This window comes from Epargyreus clarus, unplaced genomic scaffold, assembly GCF_041222505.1.
Source record: "Epargyreus clarus isolate Ecla_fem2 unplaced genomic scaffold, WU_Ecla_fem_2.2 ptg000017l, whole genome shotgun sequence".
NCBI lineage: Eukaryota > Metazoa > Arthropoda > Insecta > Lepidoptera > Hesperiidae > Epargyreus > Epargyreus clarus.
In genome coordinates, this window is record NW_027332225.1 from 12,588,833 (window position 1) to 12,611,995 (window position 23,163).

The 23,163-nt window shown below is 35.1% G+C and overlaps 2 protein-coding genes across 2 annotated transcripts; both read left to right on the plus strand.

Moving 5' to 3' along the window:
* The first annotated feature begins 263 nt into the window (after nt 1-263).
* On the plus strand, nt 264-4,773 carry LOC140748956 (secretory phospholipase A2 receptor-like). Its single transcript, XM_073081930.1, has 6 exons — nt 264-411; nt 1,899-2,042; nt 3,021-3,155; nt 3,297-3,488; nt 3,945-4,181; nt 4,480-4,773. The coding sequence occupies exons 1-6, from the start codon at nt 348-350 to the stop codon at nt 4,692-4,694; spliced, it is 987 nt and encodes a 328-aa protein (XP_072938031.1). The 5' UTR covers nt 264-347; the 3' UTR covers nt 4,695-4,773.
* Nucleotides 4,774-15,904: 11,131 nt separating this feature from the next.
* Nucleotides 15,905-23,158, plus strand: LOC140748955 (C-type mannose receptor 2-like). Its single transcript, XM_073081929.1, has 6 exons — nt 15,905-16,004; nt 18,177-18,320; nt 20,916-21,050; nt 21,554-21,745; nt 22,225-22,458; nt 22,790-23,158. The coding sequence occupies exons 1-6, from the start codon at nt 15,935-15,937 to the stop codon at nt 23,005-23,007; spliced, it is 993 nt and encodes a 330-aa protein (XP_072938030.1). The 5' UTR covers nt 15,905-15,934; the 3' UTR covers nt 23,008-23,158.
* The last annotated feature ends 5 nt before the right edge of the window (nt 23,159-23,163 follow it).

Below are 23,163 nucleotides of genomic sequence, written 5' to 3' on the forward strand. Positions count from 1 at the left end.
AGATATCCATGGGCGGTAATAGTCACTTACGATCATGAGGAATGAATGCAGAAATTTCCAGGCATAATAATAAACTAACATAAGCTATATAATATTTTTTTTTTGGATTTTTAATTAATCATACTATATTAATTAATCATTTGTGTATGTTTACTGTTTTTGATGTGTTTTCCTCTATTGACTATTATAACTGCAATTTTGTTAATCTGTCTGAGCAAACTGGTCAAACCACTAACAAATCGATAAGAAATAAAATATTTATACGATATAAATGCCGCCTCTTCTTATTGTATTGTTTAGTTCGCATCGGTGTGCAGCCAGTGGTTGTATTGAAGAAATAAACAAAAATGTATACTTTTTTGTGCGCAATTTTGGTTTTATTTTGTTTCGCTGAATTGAGCTTTGCAAAAGGTGAGTTTTTGATCATTTGTTGTTGCTTAAACGTGACCGTCAGAATAGCCGGTCACTACCCATATTTTACATCGAAATAATTACTAAGAGTTGCTACCTAGTTGCTACTAGTTGCTATTAGTTGCTACTAATTGCTACCTACGAATAAAAAAAGATAAACTACTTTTTAAGAGGTCTAAACGCCTGTATAATTAAAAGAGAAAACCCGAAATTAAACATATTATGCTTATCCATTATACAGGCGTTTAGTCATCTTATATTAAATCCGTAATATTTTTTTATCCTTAAAAGCTATGAAGTCCAATACGATGCATATGAAGGTAGCAATTTGGTAGCAACTATTGATTACAAAAAAACTCTATTCATTTGCGCAGTTTCTTCTCACTGGATAGGTGACCGGCCATCCTGATGTTAGAATGGCCGGTCACCTTAAAAAGTAGTTTATCTTTTTTTAATCGAAGGTAGCAATTAGTAGCAACTAATAGCAACTAGTAGCAACTAGGTAGCAACTCTTAGTAATTATTTCGATGTAAAATATGGGTAGTGACCGGCCATTCTGACGGTCACGCTTAAACGTTTGGTTGACGCAAGATATTATTGTCGAGGTATTTATTAGTATTCATCTATTACTGATCATTATCAAAAAAGTTAAATAAATATTGTTATATAATAATTACTTAACGTCTTGTAATATACGTTTTGTCGGGTTACATATTATTCAAAATCTGAATTTATAAACAAAATATTGTTATTACATTTTGAAGAGTACAAACCAACAAAGTTTATGGAGTTTTAAAAACCGGTCTAGTGGGATCAAAGGAATGAATCCGTACAAAATTAACCTTAACAGGATATTAATTTATCCTTATAGAGCTTTTTGTTAATGTTTGTTCAACACGAGTCTAAAGAACGTGACTATTTGTTTATCATTATTGACTCAATATTTAAATATATGGCTCAGAATGTAGCGTCGTTGACTGATTAATACTTCAAACAAATGAGGATTAAGGAAAAAAAACTACAAAAACTATATTTATCGCCGTGTTATGTCTTATAAAGTTTAATATTTTATAAACCTATATTTTTTTAAATACAGGTAGTCATCGCCGCTTGATGAACTTCAATGTTCTTAATATGAATGCAGTAGCAAATGTACATAGAATCCACCTGATGTGGCTACTGCCACGCATATACATTTGTAATTAACTCCATATAAAACAAGGATTCTATCTGTTGTCAATCACTGATGCGTTAGGTATTACTTCTGAGGACTCAGATACTCGTAGTCGCCTCATGAGTAAGTCGACCGGCATCCACATCTTTCTATTAAAGAGGTGGATGCCGGGACTCCCCGGTCGTACTATAGTCGTTTTACTTAATTTTAATTACATATCCTTATGTCAGCCAATATAAAAAGAAGTTAGAATACAATTCTAAAAATGTATGTTTATTGGTAAACGAACTAAATAAATTAATTAAATAAACAGAAATACCGTACGAAGGCTCAGTTGAAGAGAAAATCCCCGAGTTCCGATACGACTATACCTATATTGGTGAGATAGATGGCTGGCTCAAGCTGCACCGCTTGCCTGCGAAGTGGAAGGAAGCTCGCAATAGATGCAAACTTGAAGGTACTTCCCAATTTAATAAAATACGCATAGTACAGTACGATATAACAAAGCGACAAATATCTAAAAAATAATGTGGCGAAAATTGGTGGCGCACTCCGTCCTTTTTGATCAGTAGATATATAATTTAAAAAAGTTTGTCATGAAAGTAAAACAAATGTAAAAATGGCGCCCTAAGTAGTTTCAGTTTCTACTTCTGGTACAGTGGTAATTTCATACGACCATAGCTATCCTCTATCACTATTTATATGTATTAAATTTAAATGTAACAGTAGTACGTAAATAAAAGTTGTAAATAATGGTAAAGTTATCGATTTTTTAGTAGAGGATACACACGTTAATAGTTTAACAATCCTTTCATCAATAGCTATACCATTTTCTTCTTTGAATAATTATCAAATATATTGAATAATTATCTGCGAATTTATTCACACACTATAGACATTATGGTACTTCACCAAGAATCAAAGGTGCATGTTGGTCTGTGTCGTTCGTGAGATTTGAAGTTGTTTGTCATTCAAAGGTTATTCAGAGGTCGCACCGTTTCCTTAAAATTACCGCCTTGAGATGAAACCGAAGCACCTTTACAAACTTATATGCGCTTCTGCAGTAGCTTATCCACAGAATGTCCGTTCTTCCCACAGCAGTAGGTAGCACGGCAGCAGTGAGGTGCGAACTAATCCGCATCGCCTAGTATCATGTCCTCAGCCCATTAATGTTCCACTGCTGAGCACGAAACTCCTATCCACTAACTAAGTCACAGTCCATCGCACTGACCAAGTGCCAATAGACTTCAAATACTCATTCGAATTTCCGACCCCGATCGAGAAGCCGAGTTTCAACCACTAGGCTGTCACTGCTCAAGTCCGTAGTATCATAAACTGTCGGAAGCTACTTCATGTTAATCGACGATTTTCTCTTTGTCCATTTGCAGACAATATAAGAAACTTAATTCATAATAATAATAATTCTAATTAATAGGTGGCGAGCTTGCAACTCCGTTAGATAGACCAATGTTGGAGGCAATGATAAATGTTATGAAAAACCAAATGTACCGGAGCATATTTACAGGAATCCATTCCATGTTCAGCTATGGTGACTACTATTCAGTAAAAGGTAACTAAGTAATACTTGGGCATAATTTCACTAATGCCAGATAACTGACAGGGTCTAATTGTTTAAGAATTATTTAAGAAGTGTCTACTCTCTGCTATTTTGCTGCGGTTTGTGTGGTTAATTTTTTGTTTTTATTTCCAGGAGTATCCTTGGAAAGAATGCCAGTATCTTGGACCAAATGGGGACCTTCATATGATATTGACAAGCGATGTGTTGTATTTATGCCCAATGGCACAATCACCAATGACTATTGTAACGATGCATCACATCCTTATATTTGCTACAAACGGAATATTAACGAAACTGTAGGCCCCTGTGGAACCGTCGACAAAAGTAATCTTAACCCTTTACTGCCTTACTACTGCATATATGCTTACTCGAAAAAAAGAGAATTTAGCTATAAACATACATATTCGCCAAATCACTTTCCGTTTCGGGGAAAAAGTGTTGATGTCGGTTGAGTTGCATATGAGCAATTATCTTAGTCCTCATGAGTGGCATCGTACATAATATAACCAGCTTCCTGTAGCATCCACTAAATATTTGATTATAGATGTCCATAAGCGACAACTTTAAATCCGGTGGAAAGTACAATCGTTTGCTGATCCAATATTATAAGACATTTTGGAGCGCCTTTTAGGAGAGTAGCAGCGTTCTTCCGCAAAATTACCCATCTTCTGGGATTAAGTGGGAAGTGGAATATTTTCCTTTCTGGATAAAATCTTCCACCTGTAGAAGATATATTTCTATTATTGGAGGGATAAATATTATTTTTTTCTTTAATTTTAGAATACATTTATGTTCCTGATATAGACAATTGCTACAAAATCCATGCTAGAAGAACAACATGGTATGACGCTTTCATGACGTGTTCCGCTGAGGGAGGTCACTTGGTAGTCATGAATAGTGATAAGGAGTTTAAATCTGTAGTCTCCCTATTAGCGAGTTATCCTCAAGAAATTAAGGAGAACGTTTTCGTCGGTATTGTTGACAATGATAAATCAGGCCAATGGACCACAATACATGGTGAGTAAATGGATTTCAAAATTATGGATTACAGCTGTCTATAATGTGTTTTCGCTGCCACATAATGACGATGTTAAGCACTGCTGTATTTTGGCTTGAACGAATATGACAGAGATGGGTTCAGACTCTAATCCTACAAGTAATAAAACTGTTTTATGTTATATTTTTCATTACAAATTAATATTATGGTTTTAGTAAACTGTATTCGTCATCAAGTCCATTACTATTAAAATGGTTTCTCTTATATTTTCACTAAATAAGTAAATGAATAGTGTAAATGGGTATAAATTAATTTCAGATGATAACTTGGACGAGTCTGGATTTGAAAAATGGTTAACCGGCGAGCCAAATCATGGGGCTAATGAATTTTGCGGATCTTTCATACGCGGTGAAGGCTATAACGATATGCAATGTGACGCGAAACTTCCATTCGTCTGCGAGAAAAAAACTGATAGTCTAATAAAAGAAATCGACATTTTTGATATTACGAATTTTTTTAGAAGTGCAGTCTAATATATTATATTTTAAAACTGTATAATATCTATTTACATAATACACGTTTACTTGTTATTAAATGATGATTGTAGGCATATGACTTGGTTTTAATAATTAAGTGTGGACCTGTTTACAATTTAAAGGAATACACTCAATATGGAAATGAGCAAGTACATCATCAAGTACAAATTAATCAACTGAGCAATGGAATGCGTAAAGTATTTATATACAACAGATTTTAAAAATTTGAGTCAATGCTTAAAAGTATTTATAATATATTGAATAGGCAATCGATTTGTTAAAGCGATCACTTTTTAACCGACTTCATATAAATTATATGAAGTCGTCGAAATGTTTAAATTTTTCTCTACTATTGTGAAAAATGATAATAATCTGATTAAATCTGTTGTAGTTATTATGCAAACGATTAACATGTTGAGCATCGTTTGTAGTTTTATGTTCATTGGCAAATAAACATGTTCATTGTTCGTGTATTTTTGGGACATTTAAAAAGTTTTGAAGAAAGTTCTATACAATCAAAGTTACTATTACAAACAAAATGGAATAAAGATGGCGCGATAATATGCGCCGGGCGGCGTGAACTAGTTGGATGAGGAGAGCCGAAGACTGGGCTCAGTGGCGTACCTTGGGAGAGTCCTATGTCCAGCAGTGGACTAACGTGGGCTGAAGATGATATAAAAAATTATATCAATCAAAGTACTCATTTAAAGCTTGAAAGCATTAATCTTCATAAATTTCAGAATCAATATTAAATCGAAAATTTAAATGCTTAACGAATTTATGCTATATGTCTTCTAATTATTTTACGAAAGTAATATTATGGAGATTCCAATGTTCCAATCAATCAGTCAAGTAACGAAACAAAAACTTATTTGTGAATAATCAAATCTTATTCATACTCATTTCATATTATTTTCTGTGTTCTGAGTTGAAAAGTATAATAAGGGAAACATTATTCGCTGAGACTTTCCAACTTAGTGCTAAGGGGTAGTGACTCATCCGTGGTCACCTTTAGATAGGACTCTATTCTCATCTGGGATTGATTATACATGTCAGTGGACGATACTTCACTTACGATCAGGTAGAATGCATGCTCGTCTTGCACTAAATTATACTGGCGTTCTATATTATAAAAAAGATAATCCTTATTTAAGAAATCAACTCCATTTGCTATCAACAGTACCCCAATATGACCTCCAAACGAATGGTAAATAATAAATCACACTTCTTGAGACAATATTTGCAACATTTCGGAATGAACCAGTTACTTTAGGTTAAAACTTTATCAATAGGAGGTAATAAAATTAACAATAAAATAAAACTGACTTCTATGTCACTGGAAAGTAAAAAATAATGTTGGTTTAGTACATAGTTCTGAAGTCGGCTCAATATACTTCGTTGGATAACGGCGTGTCCAATAATGCCTAAATCCACAACAGTTACACATTTTCTTGTAACACAGACTCGATCGTAAGAGACCCGAGCTGCTAATCAAAAACATGGCTTGAACTTTACGCATTTTCCTGCAATACCGACTCGCACGCAAGAGGCTCGAACGGTTAATGCGAACCAAGGCTTAAACTAGGCGATGTTCATATAGGAACAAACTAGTTGTGTATTACCTCGGTTTTAAATCTGTCCCAACAATGTTCACCACGGATTTCTGTTGCAGACATAGTTCATAAGACTCTTTACATATATATTACATACGCGACAGGTATTGAAGCGAATGCATTAGACCAATAAATAAGAAAAACTCTGCTTTTACTAGGTGATGTTCATATAGGATCACTGTAGTCGTGTATCACCGCAGTTTTCTAAAAATTATATTATACCTTGTTTATGATAACATTAAGCTAGTGCTCAACTCAAGTTTATTCCAACCGTGCAATATTCACTTAATATCTCAAAGTACGCGATGCCTTTGGCCAACCCTACCCAATGCATCACCAAGAGACACCCGCGAGCATCTCACTGCCCGAGGTACCTGCATTAAACCATTTTAACTCCAGATAAATAAAAATCAAACCACAAAATTCCCTACACCCACAGTAATGACAACATCCAGCTGTCCATTTTAATTATGCCTGGTTTCTGAGTCCAACAGTTACATCTCCAACTATTGATTCGATAAAGCTATGCATTAGATAAACGTCGTTTATCTTATTGGTGCGTTTCTAAATTCTTAACAACTAAACTAACTGTTCAAAAATATGAAACCGATAGAGAGTTTTAATAATTGACCACTAAATGGGTATGTGCGACTCAAAAATCCTTTTTTACAAATATAATTGCGCGTTTTTATTTCCAACTTTCGTCTTTTATCATATAGACGGGGCAGTGTATCTGTGTTTAAACGAATAAACAGTGCATTATCACTACATATTATAAAACAAAGTCTCTTTCCGCTGTCTGTCCTCATGTTCGCTTAGATCTTTAAAACTACGAAATGGATTTTGATGCAGTTTTTTTAATAGACAGAGTGATTCAACAGGAAGGTTTGTATGTATAATACATATATAAAATAGTAGGATAACACTGCAAAATTTTCAGATTTCGTAAAAAAAAAACACATTTTTTGTGCTTACATTGCAAACGCTGGCTGAACCGTACAAGATAAATCAAAATAATGTTCTACAGTTTGTACACCTTAAAAAGGTCTACAAATAAGCGATGTCATATATCTATCTTTATTGCGTACTCCGCAATGACTGTTTTTATGTTATAAAAAGAAGACAAAAATTAAGTTCATATAAAAACGGTTTTAATAGATATCGAATAAAAATCGTTATCAAAATAAATTGTTTCAAAAAATTAAGCGTTGAATGTAGATAAAATTTGCTCTTTATAGCATGTAAATTGGACTTATAGTTTAGAATATTCTTTGAGTATAACATTTTGCGGGATGAATATATGGACGCACCCGCTATCAATAAAGGTGATTTTCGTTTCTATTAAAAGAAAGTAACCATAACATTGTAGATAGTTTTGACTGTTTTCCTTAATTATCAAAATAGAAAATGAAGATGCAGTTTACCTGGAAAGTGGTCACGGACCAGTGACCAGCGCCATATAGATTGGGGGTTTTACCTGAAACCTATAAAAGACGCATAGCTACTCCTGAGTAGGTACATAATTCGCCTCTTGTGCAAATCGGCCGATATTTGGCAACTCTTCCGCCGTAACAAAAGCACTGCTTTAAGTTAGAAATTACTGTAGCGGTGGTATTTTTACGTTTGAACCATATTGTCCTTATTACTTTTTGTATATATTATTGTGGAATATTTTACACCAAGAATGCGAGTTTCGGAAGTGGCTTCCGTTGTATTGGACGACGAGAGTGTGATCAACGAGGCACGTATCCTGTGAAGCTGAAGATGAGTGACGATTGCAAGCCTGAGCAAGGAGGGCCCAAATCTCCTGCACTCAAGGGACTCTGTTTGCGTCCCATCGGAGATCAGCGCGTTCTCTGCATAATGCCGAAGAAAATCCTGTATAACACGGTGGCACTCACAAATTAGAATTTTTGTTTATCGAACCTTGATAAGTCCACGAATCGAATGTATAATGTTTTTTCTCCTAATCGAGCTCTAAAATTTATTACTCCAAACCCTCTATTGTCTTTAAAAATCAAGCATTTAATGCATGTAGAAAATTAAATAAATGTATGAAATTTGGCGTTTCACTATTATCCCTACCAAGTGACCGCCCTCAGCGGAACATGTCATGAAGGCATCATGCCACGTTGTTCCTCTACTGTGGATCTTGTAACAAGTGTCTACATCGGAAACATAAGTGTATTCTGAAATAACGGAAAGATTAATATTTATCCCTCCAACTATACTTACTACAGAAGAAGAGAAGAAGGTTTTATCTAGAAAGGAAAATATTCCACAGTCACTTAGTCGCAGAAGATCTAGAGGTTTCCAAAAATATTTTATAACATTGAATCAGCACACAAGTGTGCTTTCTACCTGATAGAGGATCACTTTCGCATATGGACATCTATAACCAACTATACAGGGTGAATCTCCATAAAGTGCACATATTGAAACAGGTAAAATTAAACCGCATTTTGTCGACAAAAAAAATATAAAAATTGTGCACCTGAAGTTAATAAATCGCTATAACTTTTAAACTAAGAGGGTTATCAGGTTCAAACAAAAATAACAATGATGATGATGATGATGATGAAAAAAACTTCAAAAGGTCGTAAAACCCAAAAAAAAAATTTTTTATTATTTTTTTTATTTTTTTTGTCGACAAAATGCGGTTTAATTTTACCTGCTTCAATATGTGCACTTTATGGAGATTCACCCTGTATATAACAGGTGTAGTACCTAATGTTAATAACATGTGCGTTTTCACTCTTTAGTACTAGGATCATTGCCTCATATGTAAGTCAGCCGGCATCAACCCTTCCACCGAAGCGCAACATCTGCTATTACTTGGAAAGTGGTGTGGTAAATACACCTCCCAGGTTTAACCAAACTGATTATACAACTTTTCGAGTTATGTTCAAATAAGATCAACAGCGTGCAATAGTTTCTACTCCATATGAATATTACTAATAATCTTCACATAGTTTGAGCGTAAACGGGTAATGAGGACATGATATAAAACATTTTTCAATAAAGTATTTAACGATCTTTATTTTTTTGTATTTTTTTCGAGAGTAAGCATATATGCAGTAGTGCGGTAAGTAAATATGTAGTTTAAGATGACTAATTAGATTATATGATTGAGATTGTATTACTTTTGTCGATGGTTCCACAGGAGCCTAAGGTTTCTATTTGTTCCTTTTGTAGCAAATATACGGATATGACGCTTCGTTACAATAATCGTTAGTGATTGTACCATTGAGAATAAATACCACACGTCGCTTATCAATATATCATCATCATCGCTGATGTTCACAGAATCAGTATATATTCGATTATTATAAATTATTCTGTCTATTTCTTTATTTTCTTTTATGTCGCGATTTATTTATGCATTTCATAAGTATAGTGCTATATTTTTTATATTCATATTTACGTGCTTTTTTATTCTGATGTATTAATTTGTAATTTAAATACAAGGTTATTTTTTTGACATTGGATTTTTTACCCCCTTAGTTAGCCACAACATTTTTTCCTGTTTATTAGATTTTTTCACGGTGTATGTTGGGAAACTCAAGTTACAGAAAAGTACGAACAAGCCATAAAATTAATCGAAGGATTCTTGAAAAATTTTTTGTTTATAGATTTCCGAAAAGGTTATAGACAAAATGCAATTATAAAATGTATTCATGTTTTGTTTAATAAAATCATACGTGCTCATACCAGTATCTTAATTCGCCTTTTCTATATATTTTTACGCTTACAGTTTGTCCTGTTTCGTGATCGGAAAGACCTAGGTAATGTACTTGCGCTTGAGCTTGTTTGATATTACTTTCAAATTGATCAAGACATGCTGCTTGTCGAGTTGGTACTTTAATGTGCAGTTCTATATTAAAGTTTGTAAGCATATTTATTAATTCTTGGCAGCTACAACTAGGTGTCAAGGTATCAAAATTCCAGTCTCCACAAATTATATTTTTTTGATATTTATGAGATATTCTCAATAAAACTTGTTGTAAATTATCATGAAAAACCCGAGGATTACTGTAAGGAGTTCTATAAATACATAATACAGTAATTTTAAGTGATATCAGCTCCACGCCTGAACATTCAAAGCAGAAGTCATATACCAGGTCACTTAAATTGCTAAGAATAATAATTGATGAGATTATTTTTTATCAAGATACAATGCCCGCCCCTTTTTGATTTTCTTGAATACCATGCAACCAACCTATATCAGGTAACTTTGAGTAAATGTTGTGTTCTTTTTTTAATAAAGGTCTCCTAAAACAAGTGTATTTATAGCATAAAAATATTTATTTTATTTCTTATCATTTTGGTAGTGGTTTTACCAGATGACAGAAATATTACTATTACCTATACTCATAATACTCAAAACAGGAAACATAGATAAAAACACCAAACTTATTAACTTATTCACGATTAATTAATTTAATAGGTAATGTTAGATATTTTTAGGGTTCCGTCATCAACAACCCATTACTGTCCCACTGTTGGGCACGGGTCTCCTCTCATAATGTGAAGGATTAGGCCATAGTCTACCGCGCTGGCCAAGTGCGTATTGGTAGACTTTACATACCTTTAAGATTTTTTATATAAATCTCTCAGGTATGCAGGTTTCCTCACGATGTTTTCCTTCACCGTGTAGCAAGTGATAATTCATTTATAATACGCACATAATTTAGAAACAGATATAAAATAGAAACAGAAAAATTGTGTTTCGATTTACTAAGATGAAATATCGATTCACTGAATCGATCTAGTACTAGATATCAATTAAAAGTTTTTTCGGATCGGCATCCCTAATTGTCTGCTTGCTTTTCGATTTTTTTATTACGCTTTTATCAGCTTGGACTATACAGTCATACTAGGGTTCCTACATTTCCCGGCATATTTTTCTTCCCGGCCCACGGGATTTCCCGACCACATTTTCCCGGGAATTCCCGGGAACTCGAGATTTTTTAAAACATTATGGATTCTATGTCTCCAACCTTTCTAACTCTTATTCCTGGGCATTGCTCACTTCTTACAACTGAGGGAGGTCTGGACCGTATTGTACTACGCTACTCTGCCATACGGATTAGTGGCCGAACCATGTCAATTTTTTTATCCATTATCCATAAGGCCTCTAACAAGTTTTAACGATATCCAAGTGCTACAACTCTTGATATCGTCGAATTAACGTGTGCTACAAAGCACAGAATGAAATTTTGCCATTAGCGGTCATTTATATAGTAGTAGGCTGAGAGTATAATCGTGCTGTTACGAGTATCTAAACTTTACGGTGCTAGGCTTTTCAGCGATGCCAGATCAACTGTAGATACATCGAGATTTTAAACTGTGTTAACCTCAAATAGGATTAAATTTCTACCTGAAGCAACAGATGCACCGTTACCCCTTTTTTTTGTTCACGAGGGGGAAACCTTCAAACGGTAACCGATGCCGTGGGAGTGACACATGGTTATGTGGGACTCTTACCGCACTAAAACCCCCCCGGTGGCCGTCCTCAGCGCTGCATAGAGGACTCCGGGATCTCCAAAGGACCGCAACCGGAGTCCTCTTAACGCATTGCCCCGTCGGGCTCCGCCCAGATAAGCGTATCGCTCACCGCACCGTCTGGTGCGTACGACGGTATCCGACCACACATACCGCCGTCCTTCCCGGGGCCGTTAGCTGGGCGGTTGGAGCTCCCACTCTTGCCACCCACGACCCCAGAAGCCCCCTTTTAGTCGCCTCTTACGACAGGCAGGGCATACCGTAGCCCTATTCTTGTCCCGGAATTACAGGGATACCTCGCCGGGGACTGCTAAGTACGGCCGCAGCGACTTCTCCTCCGAGCGGGTTCAGCGCGCTCCCTTGGTCGCTCGGCGTCTTCCTTCTCACACATGACCATGTCGCAGATGGTGATCATGCCGTCCCATGCTTCGCTGCGCCGAACCATCGCTCCGACGATGACCGACGGAGACAGATCTGGTCTCATATTTTTGACGTGAATTCGCCGCTACGACTCCCACGTCGGGCAGAACTGCAGCGTGTGCTGTGTGACACCGAGCTGTCTCTTCTCGTTGTATCCTTTTTAGACACTCACCGAAACAGCCATATCCGGTGAGTATCTGAGTAAGGCGGTAGGTCACTCTACCCCTGCTCTTCAACCAGGCTCGAAAGTTCGGTAGGATAGTGTCAATCGCCCTTTGGCGTATGTTCCTAGGCTCCTCAAGCCGTTCGCGCCAGCACCTCAGAGCTCGCCATTTGGCTCTCCCACGAAGCGCTCAGATCGTCACTTCGTCGAATGGTTCAGTCCTCTGACGGAGGACTCGAATCTTATGAAAGACCCGTGCGTCCATATCCGCCAGAATATCCAGGGGCAGAAGCCGCCCCAAGACTGTAGCCGCCTCATACGTAACCTCGGGTGACTCCGATTGCGATCGTACGTTGCGCGGAATTCAGTTTCCGCGCATAGCATATAGCATAGCACCCGTTACCTTATGAATCCGAGGAACAAGACGATCGAAGTGCTCGTCGAAGCACCAGCGGCTGTCCAGTGTAAGACCCCAAGGTACTTCATGAACCTGCCTATCCGGACGGCCGGCCGCTGGAGTCGAACCACAATGGATGTTACCATCTTCAAAACCTACGTGACATCTACAACGCCACAATGCCTCACAACGGACGGGCCTAAAAATCAACAGGGACAAGGCAAACATCATGCCTACGACTCCATGTCACAACCGTATAGGTTGTTGTTGTGCGTTACTCGAAGAATCAACCTCAGCTAGTTTACGTGCGGAAAAATATGGAGTGCTTTCTTACACCAAATTCCTCTTTGCCTGAATTTGAAAGTATTCGAGCCAGTGATGCCGTATGGCGTCAAGATATGATCCTTTACTGCAGGCTTTAGAAGCCTCAAAGCCGAAAACTCAAAGTCAGAGAATGCTATGCTCGGAATTAGGTGTAGCTTAGCCTTCTGAAGCAGCCACATCACTCGATAAGACCGACCGATATAATCAATGATAGTCTCGCCCTCCAAAGAATTTAAAAATAATTAATATATACAAAACAAATGCTATTAATATGATTATACTAGTGGTTAGAAAGTCTGTCTCTCAATCGAGGGCTCTGAGTTTAAAATCCACCGCAGGCGGAAGTACAGCGGATCCTGAATAAAATAATGTTCCAGTCTTAACAATTAATTAATTATCACACCTTTTTCTAGCCAGAGTTGTACTAGGGCTATGCAGTCTTCTGAAGACAATAAAAATAGATTATAATAATAAATGATAAACTAAGTATAATGGGATTCAGTATGAAACACCATGGCTGCAGTGCCCTTTTTACTTAAAAGGTAAAAACGGAACCCTATTACTATGCCTCCGCTGTCTGTTGTCTGTCACAGGGCTCTACCTTCTAAACCGTAAACAATAGATAATTATTTACAGAGTATGTATAATGGTGGCTACTATAACAATAAATACTAAAAAAAAAAAAGTTTAAATATAATAAATACAAGAAACTGCTATTTTTCGATGTTTTTCGCTTTTATATGTTGAACGTAATACATATACTGTTAAAATGTTCATAATGCATGTACTTTAATGGCTGCATATCGCATACCGATGACAATACACGATTTTAATATTTTTTTATTCCATTGCCCTATCAGGATGGACGATATTAGAGGCGGGATTAAATCATAACTAGTTGGCCAAGTGATGTATCGATCTACAAAAATTTTCCACTGAGTCGCTAGATGGCGTTAACTATGAAAAAAAGTTCATGGTAAAGTTCCTATAAACAGCTACTTATTTTATGGCGTACATTTTTTTTTTTGGAGTTTACTCCTTAAGAAACGATTTGAGTTATAAGGCCCGGTACGGAAATTTTATGAGGAGTAAAATCAAGTGTAACACGAAAAGTTGAGGCGTTATGTAGAAAGAGACAAACATATATATCTGTAGGATTAAACGTGTAAAAGAATGAGATGGAATACATTACACAGCGTATCTCATTACAATCATCATATCCTCTCAAAAAAATTTTTAACAAAAAATACAACCGACTTCTATGTCACTACAAAGTAAAAAATAATTCGAATAAATGTTGGTTTAGTACATATTTCTGAAGATACCGGCCGAATTGATAACCTCCTCCTTTTTGAAGTCGGTTAAAAAGGAAGTAGCGTTTTTAACCAAAATATGAATCAAGAGTGCTTTTATTAATTTAAAATACAGTCAGTTCAAATCCCATATGAAAGTAATTATTACAATATAAATAATTAGCAATATATAAAACATTAAAACGTCATTAACTAATTTGTTTACATTTTTGCCTAAATTAAGTTATAGGTTTGATCATTTATAAACACTGAAAAATATGAACATTGGCGCCATAATATGATTAACAATCTTTTATGTACGTTTTTAAAGAAGAGTAACATATAAAATCAGTAAGCAATTGAATAAGATATAATATTAACAAAATAAGTTTTTAACATAAAGAGGCTTTTGTAAGTTACTGATATATTAATTTAACTTATAAAAATGGATGCATTATTGACCAGCACCATCTATCAACGATAAACGGGAAAAATCAAAACAGTATTATTTGATATTTATTGCAGAATTATTGCTAATGAATTATGTTCAAAATAAGTTATATAAAATTAGCAATACGTTTTAAATGAATTCTACAATTATAAAACATTCAGAAACAATCCAAATTACATATAATAACATGTTTATTGAGTCTCATATAAATTGCATCCGTAAATTGCTACAAGGATATTTTATAGATGGCAAAGAAATTATAATTATTAAGTTTTAAGTTATAAACTGAAACTTTTTTTCTATTCGATATATATCATAATTATCGTTCGTAAGGAGTAAACTCCAATCGTGCGTCGTAGCTGACACACACACACTTTTTTTTTTATAATGTAGGAGTAGCAGACGAGCATGCAGTCCACCTGATGGTATGTGGCTACTGCCGCCCATGGACATCTGTAATCAACCCCAGGTAGGATTAGATATTCCTACCTGAAGTCGGCCACAGATGCGCTGCTACCCCTGAGGACTAAGCTGGAATGCCTCAGAAAAGTATGTCTCCCTTACCACACCCTTCAAAACGGAACACAGCAGCGCTTAACACTGCTGTTATTAGGCTGAAATAGGTGTGGCGGTGGTGCCGCCGGAGTCGAACCACAAAGGGTTCTACCACCTTTGAACCATAAACTGAAACATGTTTAAATAGAAAATTTACTAATATATTTATAATCTGGATCGATGTCAAATTTATTACTTAAAGAAAAAATAACAGATATAACTTTTTTTTTGTTAAGTATTATTATTTTTTAATATTAACTTATTACAATTAATTTCCATTAAATTATCTTTAATCAGTCCATTATTTTAGTTTTTTAAACTATATTTATTTATGTATCTTTCCTGTTTTGAATATTACAAGTATAATAGTAATATTTCTGTCATTTGGTAAAACCACAACCGAATTGATAAGAAATAAAGTACCTAGATATTTTTATGCTATAAATACAGTTGTTTTATTATTATATCTCATAGTTACTTTGTGTTGGTTTGCTGCGAGTTGTTGAAATAAACAACAATGCATACATTTTTGTACGCAATTTTGTTTTCGTTTTGTTTCCACGAATTGAGCCTCGCATACACGACAAGTGAGTCCTACCTACTTATAATATAAAGGCGAAAGTATGTGAGGATGGATGGATGTTCGTTCGTTCTTGTAGCGAAAGCTACTAACCGGATTAGGATAAAACTTTCCAATAAAATAGTTTATACATTAGAATAACATACATACATTCATTAGAATAACATAACATAGACTAAAATGTATAAGGATATTGTATGGTTTAGCTTAATATAAATATAAGATTAAGAATATACGTTAAGTATCAAGTAAGTCGCAAAATATCGTGCCCTCTCAGAGCTGTCTTGCGTTCGCAGCCTCAATCGTCAAAGTTACGCGAAAGTAATATTTGGGGGAATTGTTTGTCTAAAAATTTTTAACAAAAAATACAACCGACTTCTGTCACTACAAAGTAAAAAATAATTGAAATAAATGTTGGTTTAGTACATATTTCTGAAGTCGGCGCTCAATATATTTCGTTCGATAACAATGTAAACAGCGTGTGTAATATGAGCGCCGACTTCAGAAATATGTACTAAACCAACATATATTTCAATTATTTTTTACTTTGTAGTAGTGACATAGAAGTCGGTTGTATTTTTATGTTAAATTTTTTTTTCACCCTATTTAGTGATGACATATTAACATTTATATTAATACAATATAAAAATGTAAAAACGTGATCATGAATGAAGGTAAGGTCTGAGTTTACATTGATTGGAACCGCCCGCTCGCAGGGCGCTGCTGCGCCCTGCTCGCTTAGTTTTGTATTGTCTTATATGTTCCAACCTAACCTAACTAAATAGTCAATGATGAACTGGCTTTGCAATTTCATTATAACCTACGCCAAATATCTTTAAACACAACTCAATTATTCCCATTGGTTGAGGAGTTACATATTTTGTCTCCGAGCCACATAATCAGACCCTTAAATAGTCAATGATGAACTGGCTTTGCAATTTCATTAGAACCTACACCAAATATCTTTGAACACGACTCAATTATTCCCATCGGTTGAGGAGTTACATATTCTGTCTCCGAGCCGCATTAACAGACCCTTATGTAGTCAATGGTGAACTGGCTTTATAATGACATTAGAACCTACACCAAATATCTTCAAACACAACTCAATTATTCCCATCGGTTGAGGATTTACATATTTTGTCTCCGAGCCACATTATCAGACCCTTAAATAGTCAATGGTGAACTGGCTTTGTAATTTCATTAGAACCTACACCAAATATCTTCAAACAAAACTCAATTATACCCATCGTTTGAGGAGTTACATATTTTGTCTCCAGAACCCACTCTGATCCTCATCATATTTAAATGGTGGTCCCTTTGTAGCAATTGCACTTGTAGCAATTTTACACACACGAAATTAAAGGCATTAAAATAGGTTCATAAACGGCGAAGTTATGGCTGTTATATTTACATGGGTGGAGGAGTTCCCCTCATTTTCTCCAGAACCCATCGATGGATCCTAACCATATTTAAATGGGACCAACTTTCAGCTCGTCTCTATACAATAACAAAAGAATTATTGAAATCGGTCCACTAACGGCGGAGTAATTCGTGTACATACATAAAAAAGGGTACCGGCCGAATTGATAACCACGTCCTTTTTGAAGTCGGTTAAAAATAGTCCTAAATAAAAGTCCGCTACAGCATATATCTATATTTTATGTGTAAACCAAAATTATTATTTTAGGCCTTAAAATTTAAAATTTTAATTTGATGTTTAGATGGGTTTAATAGATATCAATATTAAATCTAAATAAATTAAAAAAATAACGTTCAACTAAACAATCTCTTCACCTATATTATTTGTATAAATTTGTTTAACACGCGTCAAAGGAAGATGCCTATGTCTTTTCATTATTCATTCAATATTTATGTCTTGTACTCGTAGTGTAGCGTGGCTAACTGAGATCAATTCTTGCTGATGCTGACGCTGATTGGAAATTGTATGAGCAAATACGTAAACAAATACCAAAACAATCATATTTGTCAAAACGTAAAAACTCATGGTAAGGGTACTGTAATCGGATCATGAAATGCATTACTACTGTTGAGGACTCAGATGGTCGCCTCATGAGTGAGTCAGCCGGCATGAACATCTTTCTATTGAAGCGGTGGTACATCCCCGGCCGTACTATACTCGTTTTACTTAAATTAAACTTAAACTTAACTTGAACAGAAAAGCAGTACGAAGACTCAATTGAAGAGAAAATCCCCGAGTTCCGATACGACTATACCTATATTGGTGAGATAGATGGCTGGCTCAAGCTGCACCGCGTGCCTGCGAAGTGGGGCGAAGCTCACAATAGATGCAAACGTGAAGGTATTTCCCACATTGATAATGTATCGAATACGATACAGTACGATAATATAACGAGGAATGTCTAAAAAAATAAATTATGACACTGTAAAGGGTTTCAGTACACGAATGGTTACGGTTAAGGTCACGTTGATAGAATTTGGTTACTCACTTCGTGCTTCTCCATCAGTAGATTTACTTGTATAATATAACACTTTATCACGACAGTAAAACAAATGTAAGAATGGCGCTCTAAGATTACTTCCTGGTACAGTGAATTGTTTTGAAGACAACCCAAAAGATAATGTGGCGCACGACCACGGCCATGCTGTATTACTGTATCTACACATATACAGGATGAATTTTTAAAACGGTCCTTCAGGGCCAAATCCGAAACTATAAGGATTAGCGAAAAATGCTGAAAGGAGTTACTAGGCCGAATTTCATAAAAACTAAAACTGCATCATTACGTTTTTAAAATAAGTTTTATATCACGGCGTGCGTAAATGGACGTTTTACGCACGCTTCGCGTGCGCAAAACCCCCATTTCCGACCCCGTAATATAAAATTTTATACAACACGCGGACGAAAAATGTTTTTCTGACTCGTGTGATTGCAGTCCTCGCCTGCGGCTCGGCCTGCAAACTCACACTTGTCAGAAAAAAAAATTATATCACGGCGTGCGTAAATTGACGTTTTACGCACGTTTCGCGTGCGCAAAACCCCCATTTCCGACCCCGTAATATAAAATTTTATACAACACGCGGACGAAAAATGTTTTTCTGACTCGTGTGATTGCAGTCCTCGCCTGCGGCTCGGCCTGCAAAGTCACACTTGTCAGAAAAAAAATTTTCGTCCTCGTATTGTAATGTACTATTTCGTCCTCGTATTGTAATGTACTATTATAACACTCTGTGACCTAAACCCGCATTTTAGCCACGCATTTCTGTGTCCAAAGTAGCCGATTTTTACACCGTACGAATATTATTACACTACCCTCACAGTTGTAAAAAATAAACATAGCTATGAACGTTTCATACTTTTAAATGCCATTTATAAATTAAAAGTGAGTAATGAGTATTTTGTTTAAAGCTATAATTATTTTAATATTTTATTTTGGACGTATTTATAAATGTTTTTGCCATTGTACATACTAAGCAATAGCATCACTATAAGACATACTATTGGGCTTTATCGAATTTTATTGTTTGTTTTGATTAGGTATTTTCGCTACACACCATAGTAGGAGATATTTAAATTAGGAATCACTATCAAAATTAGCCATAATTAGTATTATGGCTATTTGAGTAGTCTCCAGTAGAATCTCGACTATTTGTTGTCGTATTTGTGGCATTCGGATTATCGAAAATTTGGATAATTGAGTTTATGAAGAAAAGCTATTTAAACCGATTTAGGAAGGTGATGTTTTTCGACTATATGTTTGTTACGTATGTATTTTTCATTCTTTGGCAAAGTCAAACGACTTCATTAATTTTGTACATGATGTGTCGCAGGATTCGTCTAAATTGTGGCGATAACATAGGTTATATTTTTAGCAATCGGGTTTTTGTTTTTTATAGTAACTATTTTGTTGCGATTTGGCGACTTTCCGGAATTTAAATGTACATGTCACACAAAATGTGGCTGATCTGTAAGGGTTATTACAAAGTTACTTGTTCACGTTTCACAATCCGAACAATCGCGAATATTTATAACTGAGGTCCGGATAATCGATTTTCTACTGTATCACTAGTATTAGTTATGTATTAGTACATTATGTGATTGCTTATCATATGTTTCTTTAATACGCCTGTATGTAGCCTAAATGGCTTGATAGATTTCGACGTATGTGTGGTGTTATATTTATCTTTATCACTTTATTTAGGTTTTGGTTGTGTCACATTTTTATTGTTTTTTTAGTTCATAATTTTTAGTTTCAATCATTTATAAGTTTCAAAATAATTATCATATTTTCTTCATATTTCTTCACAAGTATAAGCGGGTTTATGTCACACAAGCTATAAAATAGTATACGATACTTGTGACAAAAGTAGCCTATTATCTGCACGGCGTTTAGCACCCTCGCTGCGCTCGGGCGCTAACTTCACGCTGTGCAAAAATAGGCTACTTTGGCCACGCGTATCGTAATGTACTATTTCCCTAGCCGGGAATCGAACGAGTTCATTTTGAAAAAAAATGCACCCCCTATATTCCCTCTATATTTTTTTCAAAATGAACTCTTTCTATTCCCGGCTAAGGAAAAAATATTTTAAAAAACTAATGATGCAGTTTTAGTTTTTATCAAAATTGGCCTCGTAACTCCTTTCAGCATTTTTCGCTAATCCTTATAGTTTCGGATTTGGCCCTGAAGGCCCGTTTTAATAATTCACCCTGTATATAATTAAAATGTAGTAGAATTAACAGAACATACATTAAAATTGTAAGTGTAAATTATCTAATTATTTATATGACGATATAACTAAATATATGTAAAAAGATACCAACATGCTGATTGCTGGGACATTATATATGTAATTGTGAATTTGTATAAGAGAGAGATATGGATTATTTAAATAGCCAGAATAAGTTCAATAACATTTTAACAACGTTATTCAACAGGTGGCGAGCTCGCAACTCCGTTAGATAGATCAATGTCGGATGCAATGATGAATTTGATGAAAAACCAAATATACCAGAGCGTATTTACAGGAATCCATGCCAAGTTCAGCTATGGTGACTATTATTCAGTAAAAGGTACTTTTGCTAAACACTATTTGACGATAATTAAATTAAAGAAAGATAACTGACAGGGTATTTATTTTTTAAGATATTTTCAAGAAGTGTCTACTCTCTGCTATTCTGCTGCTGGCCTCGCGTCTACTCAGATTACATTTATTAAATACTCCTGTCTACGGCATTTTAGTTCCCTCACGATCTTTTAGTAGAGTGACAACTAATCTTTAAAGTAAACTAGTTCATTTGTAGGCGGCGCAATTGATTTTCAATATATAACTTGTTACATTTTTGGTCACTTTTATGTCGTCACTGGATAGGCTAAAAGTATAACACGCAAAGGGGCCACTTTCTAGTGACGATATAATAACTGTAATTTGCCTTTATTTAAAAAATTAAAAAACCCCTATCCTAGTGAAAACAGAACTAGTGTCTACTAGAGTTCATAGTTCCAAGCAATTGTTTTTCTTTGCATTTGATGAACATTTTATAATCGTCAGTTTTGTTTTCATTTTTGTTTCCAGGAGTTCCCTTGGAAAGAATGCCAGTATCTTGGAACAAATGGGGACCTTCGTCTGATATTGACAAGCGATGTGTGGTATTTATGCCTAATGGTACAATCACCAACGATTATTGTAACGATGCATCATATCCGTATATTTGCTACAAAAGGAATAAAAATGAAACCGTAGGCACCTGTGGAACCGTCGACAAAGGTAATATAATCTCGATAACATAATGTAATCAGTCATCTTAAACTACATATTTACTTACCGCACTACTGCATATATGCTTACTCTCGAAAAAAATACTAAAAAATAAAGATCGTTAAATACTTTATTAAAAAATATTTTAAACTATATCCTCATTACCTGTTTACGCTCAAACTATGTGAAGATTATTAGTAATATTCATATGGAGTAGAAACTATTGCACGTTGTAGATCTTATTTAAACAAAACTCGAAAAGTTATATATCCAGTTTGGTTAAACCAGGGAGTTATATGCCGGCTGACTTACATATGAGGCAATGATCCTAGTACTAAGGAGTGAAAACGCACATGTTATTAACATTAGGTAGTACACCTGTTATATATAGCACACGAGTTTGCTGATTCAGTGTTATAAAATCTTGTTCTCTTATTTTGTAGAAAGTATAGTTGGAGGGATAAATATTAATCTTGTCATTATTTCAGAATACACTTATGTTCCCGATGTCGACACTTGTTACAAGATCCACAGTAGAGCAACAACGTGGCATGACGCCTTCATGACGTGTTCCGCTGAGGGCGGTCACTTGGTAGTGATAAATAGTAATAAGGAATATAATTCTCTAGTTTGCTTATTGAAAACTTATCCTGAGGTTAAAGACAACGTATTCGTCGGTATTATTGACTATGATAAATCAGGGCAATGGACCACAATACATGGTGAGTAAATGGATTTAAAAATTGTTGTTTTATATGTAGTTGCCTATAATGTGATGTTTTCGCTGCCATATTATGACGATGTTACGAGCTGCTGTATTTTAGTTTGAACGTTTAGACGTTCCAACTTACGGCAGAACTGAATTTCAGGTCTTCAGGTAGGCCTCCAATCTTACATGTCATAAAATTGTTTATGTTATACTTTTCATTAGCAATCGATATTATTTTAACAAAATTAATTTTTCATCTTAAAAATTACGACTTGTTTATCTTATAGCCTTCTCATTTTCACTTAATAAGTAAATAAAAAATGTAAATTACTCATTATTTTCAGGTGATGACTTAGACGAGTCGGGATTTGAAAAATGGTATCCCAATGAGCCAAATCATTTGGGAAATAATGAATTTTGCGGATCTTTCATAGGCCTTGGAGGCTATAACGATGCTCCTTGCGACGCGAAACTTCCGTTCGTCTGCGAGAAAAAAACTGATAGTCTAATAAGCAACACGATGATGAATGATATTGAGATATCTTCTGAAAGTGCATTCTAAGGTTTTCTGTTTTCATTTAATATTTGAAATTGTATAGTGTTATCAGCATGGTCTGTAATTTTATCCAAAGAACAAGATAACATTTCCTTAGCATAGATTATAAAAAAAAATATAATACAATAAAATAATATGTATTTACTTAAAACACTTTTACAT